Below are 13123 nucleotides of genomic sequence, written 5' to 3'. Positions count from 1 at the left end.
CTAAATGCAGTTTTGCTTTCTCCCTTGAAAGAACATGGCATGTATGAGTAAGAAAAAGGTATTTTGATGGTATTGAAAAACCCTGATCTCCACTGTTCTTTATATGATCTGAGGGGTTTTTTTAAGCCAATCAAATACCATTACATGGCATGCCATGCTGCATCACTGTTCTCACAAAACATGCTTTATATAGATAAGTGGTTTGGGGTTTTATTTTTAAAATTTTTTGTTCCACAACTTTTACCAATGTTATTCCATGTATATTGCTACATATGGAATACATTTTATTTACAGGGGAAACTGCCACCACTCAGATATTCACAAATAAGCAGAATCTTTCAAATGGCTGCTTTAACATTTTACCTTCTTGTACAGTATTGGGAATGCATCACTATAGTATTTAAATACTGATTGAATTAAGATACCAGTGTTTAAGGAAGATTATTCCTCTCCTCTACCTACCATTCCTAAAATTCAAGGTTGGTATTTCTTCACTTGCTGCTATGCCCTGTGTGGCACTGTGAATTTCAGAAAAAAATTAATTGAATGGTTTAATTTCATGTTCTTGTCTGAAAGGCCTTCAGAATGGGAATCTGATTTTTCAGTTACATTGTTTGCAAAGCCATGCTTTGGTACATAGTAAAGGAGAAGCACCTGAAAAGACAGTCTTCTGAAACAAATTTAAAATATTGCTTAATATTCTAAAGAAGAAGTTGGATTTGTACTGAATTAGAAAACCAGCCGTGCATATAAAATAAGGAGTATTCACACTGAGTCTCTTGCTTAGTGCTCCAACACTCATATCAGTGATAGAACACAAATGCCTAATTCTGACTTGGGGTAGGGGAGAAGAGAAACAACAAAGCTGAATTACTGAGTTGACACAGGCTGACTCTGCAGAACCTTAATCAGAGGTTAAAGCATTGACAAGCAGTAGGATGTTACAGGCAAAATACATTTTTCAGGGAAACCGAGATGGTTCAGATAGGCTAAGCGATGTTGAGGATCAAACCAAGAGATGAGGAGGAGGCAGACCATTTTTCAAGTTCTCCAAGAAGCCTTTATCAACACTGTTCTTATGGGCCTGGCTGGAATGGAAATCTAAGTTACTAATGTCTCTCTTAGATGTAAAGCTGTTTGTACCTACACAGGCAGTTAGGGTGCTGGAGGGATTCTTCCTAGGCATTGCCTTGGACTCTCAAAGTATGAACTGGAGCACATCAATGTTGTTACTCAAATCATTCCCCTTCTGATGGAACTGAGGATGAAGCTGCTCACCAGCGTGCCATCGTGTGTGTAATATTTGTCATGTAGACTAATGTCCTCCAGCAGTTTGCACTTTGTGTATGCATTGTGCATACTCAGGGCCAGTAACTGGCATGAACTTCACTGCCAGGTGAAGAACTGATGTTGATGTGGTCTGGCAACCATAATGAATTGCAGCAAATCAAACTCCATTCCTTCTGTCTTTGCAACCTCATCAGTTGGTGATGTAATCATACCCAGTAGGACCTTTGTTGGGCACCAACTTGAATCACTCGACTCAGCGGCCAAGTGTTCTTTCTGCTTCTGCTAAATTTGTGAAGGATAAAGTCTTGGCCTATCTTCTGTGGAGGAATGTGGTCACTGGTTTTAAAACACAGATCTCACAGGACTCTGCAGAGTACAGCACACTTCCATTACAGGGCTTGTGTGCCATGAACTTTAAACAGATCAAAGGCAAGACTGGAAGCAGAAAGATCCTGCCTGACGAATCCATAATTATGCAGATCAATTAGTTGTGTTCTAAGAGAAAGAAACGTTAGCCAGTGCAAAGGCTGATGTAGCTGTGAGGCTGTGCTGATAAGCACAAGCTAGTTCTGCTCCCAAGTTCTTGGAGGTCGCAATTTTGAGGTCAGTTACTCTAGATGATTAGACTTGATTTTGCCCAGTTTCAGAGCAGGTATGCCAAAGCAAAATTATTTTAATTTTAAAATTAATTTAAAATGATTTTATTTTTATTAAAAAATTAGTTTCAGTCACAGTATAATTAACTTCTAGTTTAAAAAGCAGTTAATTCTAATAATAGTTACTGCCTACAAAACGGCACCCAATTTCACATTTTAAAGATTCAAATATAGCTTGAAAAACAACACAGAAGGGCTAAAATAGGAAACATTCATAGATGTGCCATGTTTTCCCTGATGAATTATCTCCAAAATATAAAAGGAGAATAAATTTTGGAGCAAACAATCTTAATAGATATAGATCTAGCAATCTAGCTAGATATAGATCTAGCAATAGATATAGATCTTACAATCTAGAATAGATATTTTTGATCAGTAGCAGAATGAAAAAATGAAGTTAACTGCAGAAAAAATAAGGTGCTATAGGAGTCACTCATCATAAAACTAAGCATATGCACAGCGGTCTCTTAGTTTTCAGAAAAAGAAAAAGAGAGTTTGTAGCTCATTTCTGGAGAAAAGATGAATCCCAGTGAGCCACAGAATAAATAGTCTAATTATACTGAGTTATCAAATGCTTGATTTTAAAGCCCATGTCATGTGTTTCTGAGACCCAGTTCAAGAGTTCCTTGTGTTATACCAATATTATTATAGCCTATTTCACTTTGATGTCTACAGAATTTGGGTTGCAAATAATACAAGGAAATACATATTTCAAACCAGATATTTTGTTTTAGTTCTTGATGTGTCAGGGAAACACTTTTATTAATTTCAGATTTTTGTAAACCACTAATTATTGGCCTCCATTCAAGATTAATGTGTTCTGTTATAATAAAGTAAAATACGTGAAATAATAACAGAAGATTTGAATAGCACATTTGTGGGAATTTGTTACCATAACTAAAGAAAATAAGAGTATTTATCGATACTTACCAAACCACAAGGAAAAGAAGTGTGATATGCATACCACAAGCAAAATGAATGTATCACAGCTACACCTCCTTATTTTCCATCACATTTAAAAGTCAGTTACTAGAAAAGAGCTCTAAGCAATGATCTTTAAGACAGTGAACTAACATTAAAGAGATCAATGCAGACTTGATACTTGCAGAAAAAGTCTAGGCATGAGATGAACCCCATCTTCTGAAGGACTATGGGTAAAATGGGAAACATTTACAAATTTTTAAATGGCCAAGATTTCACTGCTGGGTCAAAGTGGTTGATAAATGAAAATTTTTATTTGAGGTTATGCTTCCATTGTATATTATGTAACTTAGGCACCAGTGGGTTCTAATGGTTAAAATTTACCATCTCCATATTGCTGTTTTTCAAATAATTTCTCTACATGCACATATGCATAATATATATATATATAAAAATAAGGACTCTCTACTGAAAAAAAAGAGTCAGAAAGCCTTTTAAGAAAACAGAGAAACAAGCCTCTAATAAGAGGCTATAGGAATATACCTGCACAATGTTGTTAATTCAAATGCTTTTCTACTCTTCACCTCAAGATGCACCATGTACATTTAATTTTTCTTTAAGTAAACAGACTTAGGATTTTATTGTGCTATGTAATAAGCACTTCTCCAGTAATTTCTTCTCTTTGGAACTGTGACTATGCACTTCACTTCTTAGGGATTAATGAAACACAGTGATGCATGACATGAATGGCTTATACAGACTGCAGGAAGAGAAGCCAATCACCTTTACCTGAAGTGGGAGACTTGCAACGCTCTAGCTCCAGGGAAACTGGACTGTCACTGAGTTCAGTCAGGCCTGAAAAAATGGAGTTAAAAAGTTAAGTTACAATCCAACAGGGCATGCTTCAACTTTCTTGGTTGATGATATTCTGCACTTTAAAGTCAATTTGGAGAACGGAACGGTGTGAAATGCGAGGGAAATATCTATTTCAGATAACTGCAGTTATCAGGCTGTCACTACAGAAATTTAGGTCTGGTTTAAAAAAAAAAAAAAAAAAAAATCACACCTCTTGTTAACTCAGATTTGTTTTCTGAGTGCCTCAGGGTAGACAAAGAGTGACTGTACCTAACGAGAAAAAACAAGTAAATATACTTTAAAATTTATATGTCTGTGATATGAACAAAACTCATTCATTCCTGTCAAACTGATGTGGAAACAACTCTGTGCTTTCAACTGCTGCAAAATGCAGGGAGAAAGGGGGAGAAGATAAAAAAAAAAAAGACAGTACTGGTTAAATAAGAAAGTGAATACAAAACTATCACCACAACTATACAATATTAGGAACTTTTATATGACTTCACACAAGATAGCTCATTTTAAGTGACTCGGAGGCAATGATAATGCTGTCTGGATATAATGCAATTTTTGGACAAGATACTTTTATATATTGTTTATAAATTTGTCAGGAACTCATTTGTAGCAATCTACCATAGAAGACAGAAACAAGCAATCTTAGTTCATACTGCTTAAGCTTGTTTCTGCGATCAAACTAAGATCTATCTTTGGCACAGGTTGCATGTACAAGTTTAAACATGCCTTTTGGCATGCTGGGGAGAGAAAGTCTGAGCTCATGCCATCCTTTACTCAACAACACTTATTCAACTTCACTGTTGAGTGGGTGAACTGGGCATGGCCATACCTATTCAAATGAACCCTCTGTATGTATCCCATGGTGCCCTATGGCCTATATCAAGTGGTTCACACTTGTTTTATGGAGCTCTGACACTTCATGCCATAGGCTACCTGGGACTGGCAGACAGCCTAGCACCAGACATCCATCTGCTAGCAATGTGGACTCACAGCACGCGGGTCTTGGAGCCTAGTGAACATTAGCCCACATTCAGATGTGCGTTATTGTCATACGGATACTGTGTTTACACACACTCTGCATATGTTGTATTCAAACATCCTATCACAACCTTTCAATATGCTTTAATCTGACACCGTGCCTCCTGCAACATGATGTGTTTTAATTTTTATGGCTTCTGGACCCTCAGGCTCAGATATCCTCATGTCTAAAGTTCATATAGACTCTTGTTTTTAAAAAATTTTGCTACCATTTGGTCACCAGTGCTGTTCTCTTTGTATTAAAAACAGTGGGATCTTAATGTAGATTACAATTTTAATTCTATTACACTGTAATTTTGAACTGCTCTGAGAAATGGGGAGAATCCAGAGTCCCAACAAGCAGAATAAAAAGCTCCTACCACTAATGAAGTTGCATGAGTGCTAGAATAACTTTGAGACTGCTTTGGAAAAACATCAGTATTGATTTGACCTGGAATAATTTTTATGCGTTACGTTGAATCCATTAAACGTTGTCTTTTGTTTCCCTTTGAGATAAGAAAGGGAGCTCTCAAGCTTTTATTTGTACTACTGCTTATTTTCTACCGTCATTTCCTTTTTAAGTAACCCAAGTTAAATCTTTTCAATAATTTATCATGTATTTCCACGCAACTCAGCTTTCCTTGAATGTTTGAGAGACTACAACAGCTACTGAAGTTAAATTACAAAAATATTTCTCTTTTCATTTTGAAGTTCTGTAGGCCCAATCTGTGCCACAAGATATTTCAGCTATTTTTAGCCAAAAAGCCCCACGTAAGCAAATTTTGAGTCCAAGTAGAGCAAGAAGAACATAGCAGCAAAACAAAAGGCAAATAACTGAGAGTGGCAATGTAAACAACCACCTGTGAGAAGATGCACCCATTGACATTATAAAGAAATTGGCTTTGATTTGAACAAATTATAAATGTGAAAATAATGCAAGATGTAAATATATCACACAAGGCATTAAAGCACTTTTAAAGGCATGGATACCTTTCAAAGTTTACTTTGATTCCCATTTCCTCTTTATTAAAGAATCAAAAAATATACTGACTAGCATGGAGTAACAACTTTTATGAACTCATAATTGAAGCTAAAATTATTTTTGAAATTTAAAATTTCTATCTCTATGATTAAATGATTCAGACGGATCATTTACTTAAAAGCACCCAAAGCCATTGCATTTTTTGCATCAAATAAATGAATTATAAATAAATTATCATAAATATTCACAAGCCAATAAGTAAACCCAGTGTTATCTTATTCCATCATCTTCAGACTGAATTACCATACTATGTTTTCTTTATGCTTAAATATGATGCATTCTTTGGAAATGGCAGTTCAGAATATAGCTGTTGACTTAAAACTCAACCTATATTAGCTTCTGCTGTGTTGTCAGGTGTGATTTAAAGTGTCAATTACTGATATATAATGACTCATAACACAGAGTTTTCTGTGTCCTCCTGTCAGACCAAGGTTACTTTTGCTCATATCCTCTCAAGGGACTGACCCGAAGGAGGTACAAGGACTTCCCACTGAAAAGTCTTCATTCTGAAAATTATTTTCCAACGGATCAACATACTTTGAACTTGCTGACTTTTTGGATGCTTCATAAAGACTATTTATTTTCTTGTTTTACCAACAGATGGTATGAATTTCTAGTAGGAGATGCAAATTGTTTTTGAAAGTTAGTATTTTTATACTCTGCTGCAAACACTATCTCTCTAGATGCAGAAAATGTACTTGTTTTAATATTTGAATATATGTTAACAACACAGTTCTGCACTACTGCACAGAGAGTTTATTTTATTTGGCTTGGAGCATATTCTTGCTACAAAGGAAGGTGGCTGCCAACAGATGTTATAGCAAATGGAACAGGTCATCAACACCAGAAAGCTAGCTCCAGCTCTGCACTTACCCTCATCTTAGCCTTTTATTTTCCACAGATTACTTCCCCTGATAGGACAATTATTTCAGTCTCTCCCATTATGTATGCCTAGAACTGATCAAATTTCTCCTAATTTCTTCCCTTCTTGCTTCTCCCTTCCCACTTTCACCTCCCAAACCACAGAATGTGCTTTCTTAATGCTCTAAGTCCAGTCTAGACACTTTTGAGTCTAGCTTACACATGTATACGTTACTTTTATCAAGCTCTCTATAGATTTATTGGCTAAGATTCAAAACAATTATTCCACTGCTGTGCTATGTATATTGGATGTCCTTGACATTGCTCATTCTGTCTTTCCTTTGCAAAGCCTCTCTTCTCCAACACATTGCTTCTTTTCTCTGTTTTTTTTTTTTTTCCCCTCTCTTCAGTTTCAAGGACTGAAACATCAAGACTTCCTTTATCTCTCTGTCCCAGTATTTAAGGAGATTCTCTCCTATAAACAGGGCAATAAATATATTTTTTTACCCTAATAATTCATAAATACACACCTCTAACTTTGATTCCTTCCATCCAAGTTAGAGCAGCAATCCTATCTTTCTAAAATTTACTCGCAAGTGTCCAGACATGAACTTAACATGCCAAGATGAACTCTGTTTTTTTGTGCTGAAGTCTTCTCTTCACTCCTTCAACACAGCTATCAGCCCTGCTGCCTTCCCTGATACTCTAATCCATAATACTTGTTTCATCCTTGGAACATCACACTTTAACACTCATATTCAGGCTGGATACTAAACTAGACTGTTTCTTCCTGCAAATCACCTCCAAAATGACTGACAAAAGTCTTAAGTATCTTGCTCATTGATAATCTCTTCTTTGGCTTCAATGTCTGCAAGTCTTATTCTCTCAAACTGATCCTCATGAAATTATCTTCCTTTTTCATTTCTTAATTGAATCAACTCCTGATATGACTTCCCATTAACTTCCATTTTCATTTATATAACCCTCAAAACTTTAGATCCAATGCTTATCATGACTGGTCCTGCTTTGCCTTAATAATATCAGCTTCAACTGCATAATTTCGCAAAATAACTCATTTTTTTCCCCATCATCATCCCTTACGAGAAGAGATAAATTGTAAGCAAAATCCTAAATCCATTCTCAATACCACTCACTCATATCTCAAGTAAGACATATAACAAAGCATAACTTGAGAATGACTTAGCAAGATATTTTGAAGCCTATGACACATTCTTGCTCTGTTCTTTATCTTATTGCCTGGTACATCTTTCAGATAGATCACAGAGTACATACTCCTGTATAAGTATCGAATTGCAAAAGCAACAGCCAAATAATTTTTGAGGAAAGAAATGAAGCTGTTAATGATCTTGCCTAAGAGTCCAACTCATATTTTTCAGTTATGATGTATACAGAAAGATTTTGTGGACTTTCCAATTTCGGGGTTGAAGATGACAAGAAGATAATACATTTTCAGCCCATGAAAAACTTTGGTCTGTGTTTGTCATTTTGAAGGAAAATGTTGGTCATTTTTGGTCTTAGAACTTATTAATTTTTTACCAGGGGAAAACCCCCAAACCTTTGACTGCTGTCTGTCTGTCAGGTTCCCTGTTACAGACTTGAAATTAGCAAGACCAGACTAACAAACTTCAAGACATTATAAACCAAACTTTTACAGACTGCTGGACTTGTAACTGGATTAGTCTTTTAACTAAACAGGCCAACTTTTATGAAATATTATGAAATAAAAGCATAGAAATCAGTTGTTGAGTAATCACTTCAGAGACAGCATAGTTTCTTGTGTGAGTGTACAAATGTATTTTAATAGCTACATAACTCTGTATTTATGCAAGATGATAAAACTGCTACCCCTTTAGCTTGCCTATACTGAGTATTTAATGTAAAATTGCCTATCCAGTTGTTCAGTGAAAACTACTTTTAAAAGAGATGAATAAGAGGCATCCTGGAGACCTAATTACATATAAGCACTGCAGTTAATTAAGAAACTTACAGCTCATCTGTTGAACAGTCATTTTTGCAAAATTAATTATAGCTTTGTTAATCGCATTCTGCAGTGATGAATACTAATATTTAAATTACATATCACTATAATTCAAAATTTAAAGATATTAAAAACATTAATTTTCATAGCTCTCTTTGATGTATGTATTTTTATACCCACTTTACATTCCCCATTAAAGATCAGAGGCATGGGATGGTTCCCCAAAGCCAAATATTCAAGTATCAAACCAAGATTAAAATTTTAAATTTCACAGTACCCAATCCAATTGGTCCTCTTTTAAGCCACATTGCTCTTCTGAAAATATGAAAGAATTAATTAATAACTACAAGCAGGCAGTGCCATTGCAAAACAAGAAATGCTTCATGTAAGTAGATGTACACCAAAATGAATATAAAAACCAAAGAAAGATACTGTCATCAGGAACATAACGTTGTTAAAAAAAACATTTCTAAGGCCCAGTCCGCCCCATATAAGTCACTGATGTTTTCTCATTGACTCTTTTGGAAGAAGAAAACAGATTTGAAATATCTGCATAATAAAGATAATTGTCAAAATTAAGCATGGTTGACATCACAAAATATAATAAGTTTGCATGCATGCTGAATGTGTTTAAGAAAAACACATTACAAAGCACAAACACATGGGTTTATGTCAGGCATAGTCCATTCATGATAAAGCTATTTGCCTAACCTTTATAGAACTTACTCTGATAGGAAGTACGGATCCGTTTCGTTAAATCTGGATAAAAGTTAGACAGGCCACGCATGCAAAAGTTGTCTTTGGAACATGCCAGTACACCAGCATCAGCAGCAGGCAGAGGAAAGAGAGAAAAAACAGTCTAAAGTGAAAGGAAGTGATATCATAACCAGCATCTAGAACAGCCAAGGTGAAGAAATTTCAGCAGATGCTTACCTTCCAATCGGGAGATATAACAAGAAAAATAATCAGAGAAGTAAAGGATGTGGGATGGATGGTGAGAAAGCAGCTGAGGCTTTTTTTAGATACACAGTTTCTATGAGCAATTGTGTGTTTCTTCTTAGCGGTCACTTATCCCCGGTGGGCTCCATTCTAACAGCGCTGCATAACTGGAACGTTGCCTTAAAGGACTGGCCAAGACTGATACAGAGAAATCCTTTGTGTGGTACAGTGCTGATGAGAGCTATTTCTACGTCACCTACCCTCCACCTTTTGTACAGGACTCTACAGCATGTTGCTTAGGGCTAGCTGCTTAAATTACTTTGGGAGCTGCTGTGAGACTGGCTGAACCAGACAGAGAAGCTGAAGGTAGCTTAAAGCTGCTTGTCTCTTCTCTCCTCAGCTGTGACAAATTTACATCTTTAACACTTGGCACAGATGAGAACTAAGCTTGCCATGATTAAATGCCTAGAAAGTGAGATAAATGGTCTTTCAGGAATGGAAGTAGGCTTGAAGGCTTACATTTTATTCTCTAAATTTTACTTTCTGTTTGGAGTACAAACATATTCCCAGTTAAAAAATATTCCATTGACTCTATGGAAGTAGGCTTGAAGGCTTACATTTTATTCTCTAAATTTTACTTTCTGTTTGGAGTACAAACATATTCCCAGTTAAAAAAATTTTCCATTGACTGTATGGAGAAATAGGATTTGATGATTTAGTGCAGGGTCTGCTGATGAAAATGCTGATGTCATAAACCCATTATAATCTACTGCTTTTATAATTTTATGGTTAGATTTTAAATTCAACATTTTCAAACAGATTTTTAAATCTAATTCTAAAACTTCACAGCTATGTAAAACACATTTCATAATTGTGTCTGACTCTGGTATGTTACTATGGAATATGTAGAGTAAAAAGATTTGAAACATAGAAGATCTGACTTTTTTATCATACAAGTAAATTTTTTAGATAACCAAAAATGTATGGTAAAATTGCATTGATGGACTAATATTTCTAACACACAATGCATAATAATAGCTATGACTTTCAAATGTGATCCTCTTGGCATCAAATTTTAAAATGGGGTGCAGATAGATTTAGTAAATTAATATCAAGAGCTTCAATTCACTAACAAAGTGGCTAATTTGAGCTACTTGTGCTACCTACATAACGTCTCTGAGGTGTTACACTTCTCCGAACACAACTGCCTATTCAAATACCAATGAATAGCACTTGGCAGAAGATACACTTAAGTTTAAATTGAAGTCTTACCTATTAGTATGAACTTGTTGAAACCAGAAAGAAAATAGCATACAGACTACACTTCAAGTGACTGCCAGAGAAACAATTTACTGCTCTGCTCATTATGATTTTTTACAGACTCAGCTAAGGGAATTACTTGCTGACCTCCATCCCAAAAGAATAAACTTCATAAAACACTTTGTTTCTGAGAAAGTGTCGGTACCTAAAGCATAGCAGGTTTCTTCTGTCAAGTTATAGAAACTCCATTGGCCGGCAAATCATCATGCATCTCAAAAGCACTATAAAAAGCCACAGGCAAAAAAACAAAGAACATATCAGGCTCATAACCACAATAATTTATTTCCTACCTGCAGCAAACTGCTTGCTTTTGCGAGGTGAACGGGGCTGACGCTGGTATGGATCACTTGATCCATATAGGTCAAGAGTTCCCATGCTCAGCAGTACTGTCTTCTGCATAAAGTCCACAACGGCCAAACCATTGCAGTTTCCAAATGCCACTCTGAGAAAATAAACGTTCCTCAAAGGTATTAGTAATATGTAATTAAGTGGTGCAAGCAATAATAATTATTTATTATTACAAATTCTGCACATTTTCTTCAGAAACTACTCAAAGCTTACATTTTGTAATTCTTATAGATTTGTAATCCTGAATTTATAAAATTGTTCCCTGAAACACAGTAATTGACTAACCAGAAAGCAGACTTCCCACTTTAATTTAACTTTCTGTGTCAAATGCATTGCAATAATGTCTAAATGTTGCTTTACTGGACAATATAATTCTAGTAATAACGATGTAAATTAAGCCTGCAAATCTGGAGGTAGATCTTAAAAAATGGCTATACGTATATATAACATACCATTAAAATGTAAATACAAATACATGTATAGATAATTATTTTAATCTAAATGTAAATGATAAATGAAATATATTAAGCTGTATTGTGGAGATACCCAAATCTGAAAGGTATTTGTAAAATCTCCTTCCAATTCTGCTTGGCTACAGTATAGATTCCTGCTAAAACAGTCCCTACTGCTCTGAAATGCTTCTACAAATTGCATTTTGATGGTGGTTTAAAGGGAAAAGGAAGAAAAAAAGACACTAAACATGTCTATATGTAAGACCTGGGAGAAAGTCCGAAGCTAACCACAGCATATGGAAACCCCTATATCTCAGCAGCTAATATCTTTGCTTCATATTCTCACTAACGTATTAAACCTATTTGAGATTTAATATTAAAATAGACTAGCAAAATTGACTCATTTCTTTCTGATTTAAATAATGGCAAATAAATTCACAGGGCATATGACTAGTGAAAGGATTCATATGCCAAACTCTTGACACTGCATTGCTGGAGACTTGATTTAAGCAGAAATATTATATACTGACAATTATTCTACAGAAGCCTCTCATTTTCTATCAGATTGCAATTTTAACTCTCAGATAGAAAGGATTGCAGGTACAGCCACAAAGAAACTCAAAATTCCAAACCAGGCTCAATCAGATTAGGAATAATTTGTGATCAAGTTCTGTCATTTTATGTAAAAACTGATTAGGGTGGTCAGTTCAAAGCCCTGCAGAATATTTAACCACTGAGTTCACATTAAAAGTGAGCTGTGCACTCACCTCTACCTGACTGTTCTTAATATAGCTCCACAATATCTTAAAGGAGATATATGAATTTGGGTGTGGAAAACCAATAAGGAAAGAAAGAAGTAATGAGATGGAGGAAGGGGAAGCAGGGTAGATAAAACATTTTCCTCTGTTGTACCTTTTCTTCCTCTTCTTGCATTATAAAAAAGAGGTTTTGATATAGCAAATAGAAAAAGTAAAGGGTGAAAATGGGGTGAGTTTTTATTATTTGTCAAACTGGAAATTAAGGACCATCTACAGCACTAGCTCAGATTCTACTGGTTGTTACTACACCATGTTTTCTACCCTTGACTGAACACTGACTTTAGTACAGCATCTATGGAAATACTGTGAACATACTCTCTTTTTCCCTCACTGACTCTTCACTGATCTTTAGCTTAAGCAGCTACTAATATACACCAGGTTAAAGTGTGTACCAGGTTAAAGTGTGTACAAATACACTTTTATTTGGCAATATTTTGTGTTTATGTGGAAAGATCATAAGGTGCACTGAGGAATAAAATCCATGTTTTATGAACGTAGAGCAGTATCTGTTTCAGAAATTACCAAAGCCTTTTATGCTTAATAGAAGAACAAAATAATTTTTAGAGAGTTTTCCTGGGACAAAAAGGAAC

General features: G+C 35.4%; 1 protein-coding gene across 2 annotated transcripts in view; it reads right to left on the bottom strand.

Annotated features, from left to right (window-relative positions):
* Nucleotides 1–13123, bottom strand: part of STXBP5L (syntaxin binding protein 5L) — a 219584-nt gene that overhangs the window by 44938 nt on the left and 161523 nt on the right. Inside the window, exons 18-20 of one of the 2 annotated variants that reach the window (XM_074809076.1) lie at nucleotides 11206–11357; nucleotides 9383–9454; nucleotides 3657–3722 (exon numbers count right to left, since the gene is read on the bottom strand). In XM_074809076.1, the coding sequence (XP_074665177.1) occupies nucleotides 3657–3722; nucleotides 9383–9454; nucleotides 11206–11357 (290 nt within the window). The remainder of the gene's footprint in view (nucleotides 1–3656; nucleotides 3723–9382; nucleotides 9455–11205; nucleotides 11358–13123) is intronic. The other variant, XM_074809084.1, reaches the window with a different exon arrangement.

The sequence above is a fragment of the Strix aluco genome, chromosome 2 (assembly GCF_031877795.1).
Source record: "Strix aluco isolate bStrAlu1 chromosome 2, bStrAlu1.hap1, whole genome shotgun sequence".
Lineage (NCBI taxonomy): Eukaryota > Metazoa > Chordata > Aves > Strigiformes > Strigidae > Strix > Strix aluco.
This window is presented reverse-complemented; position numbering and strand designations above follow the sequence as displayed.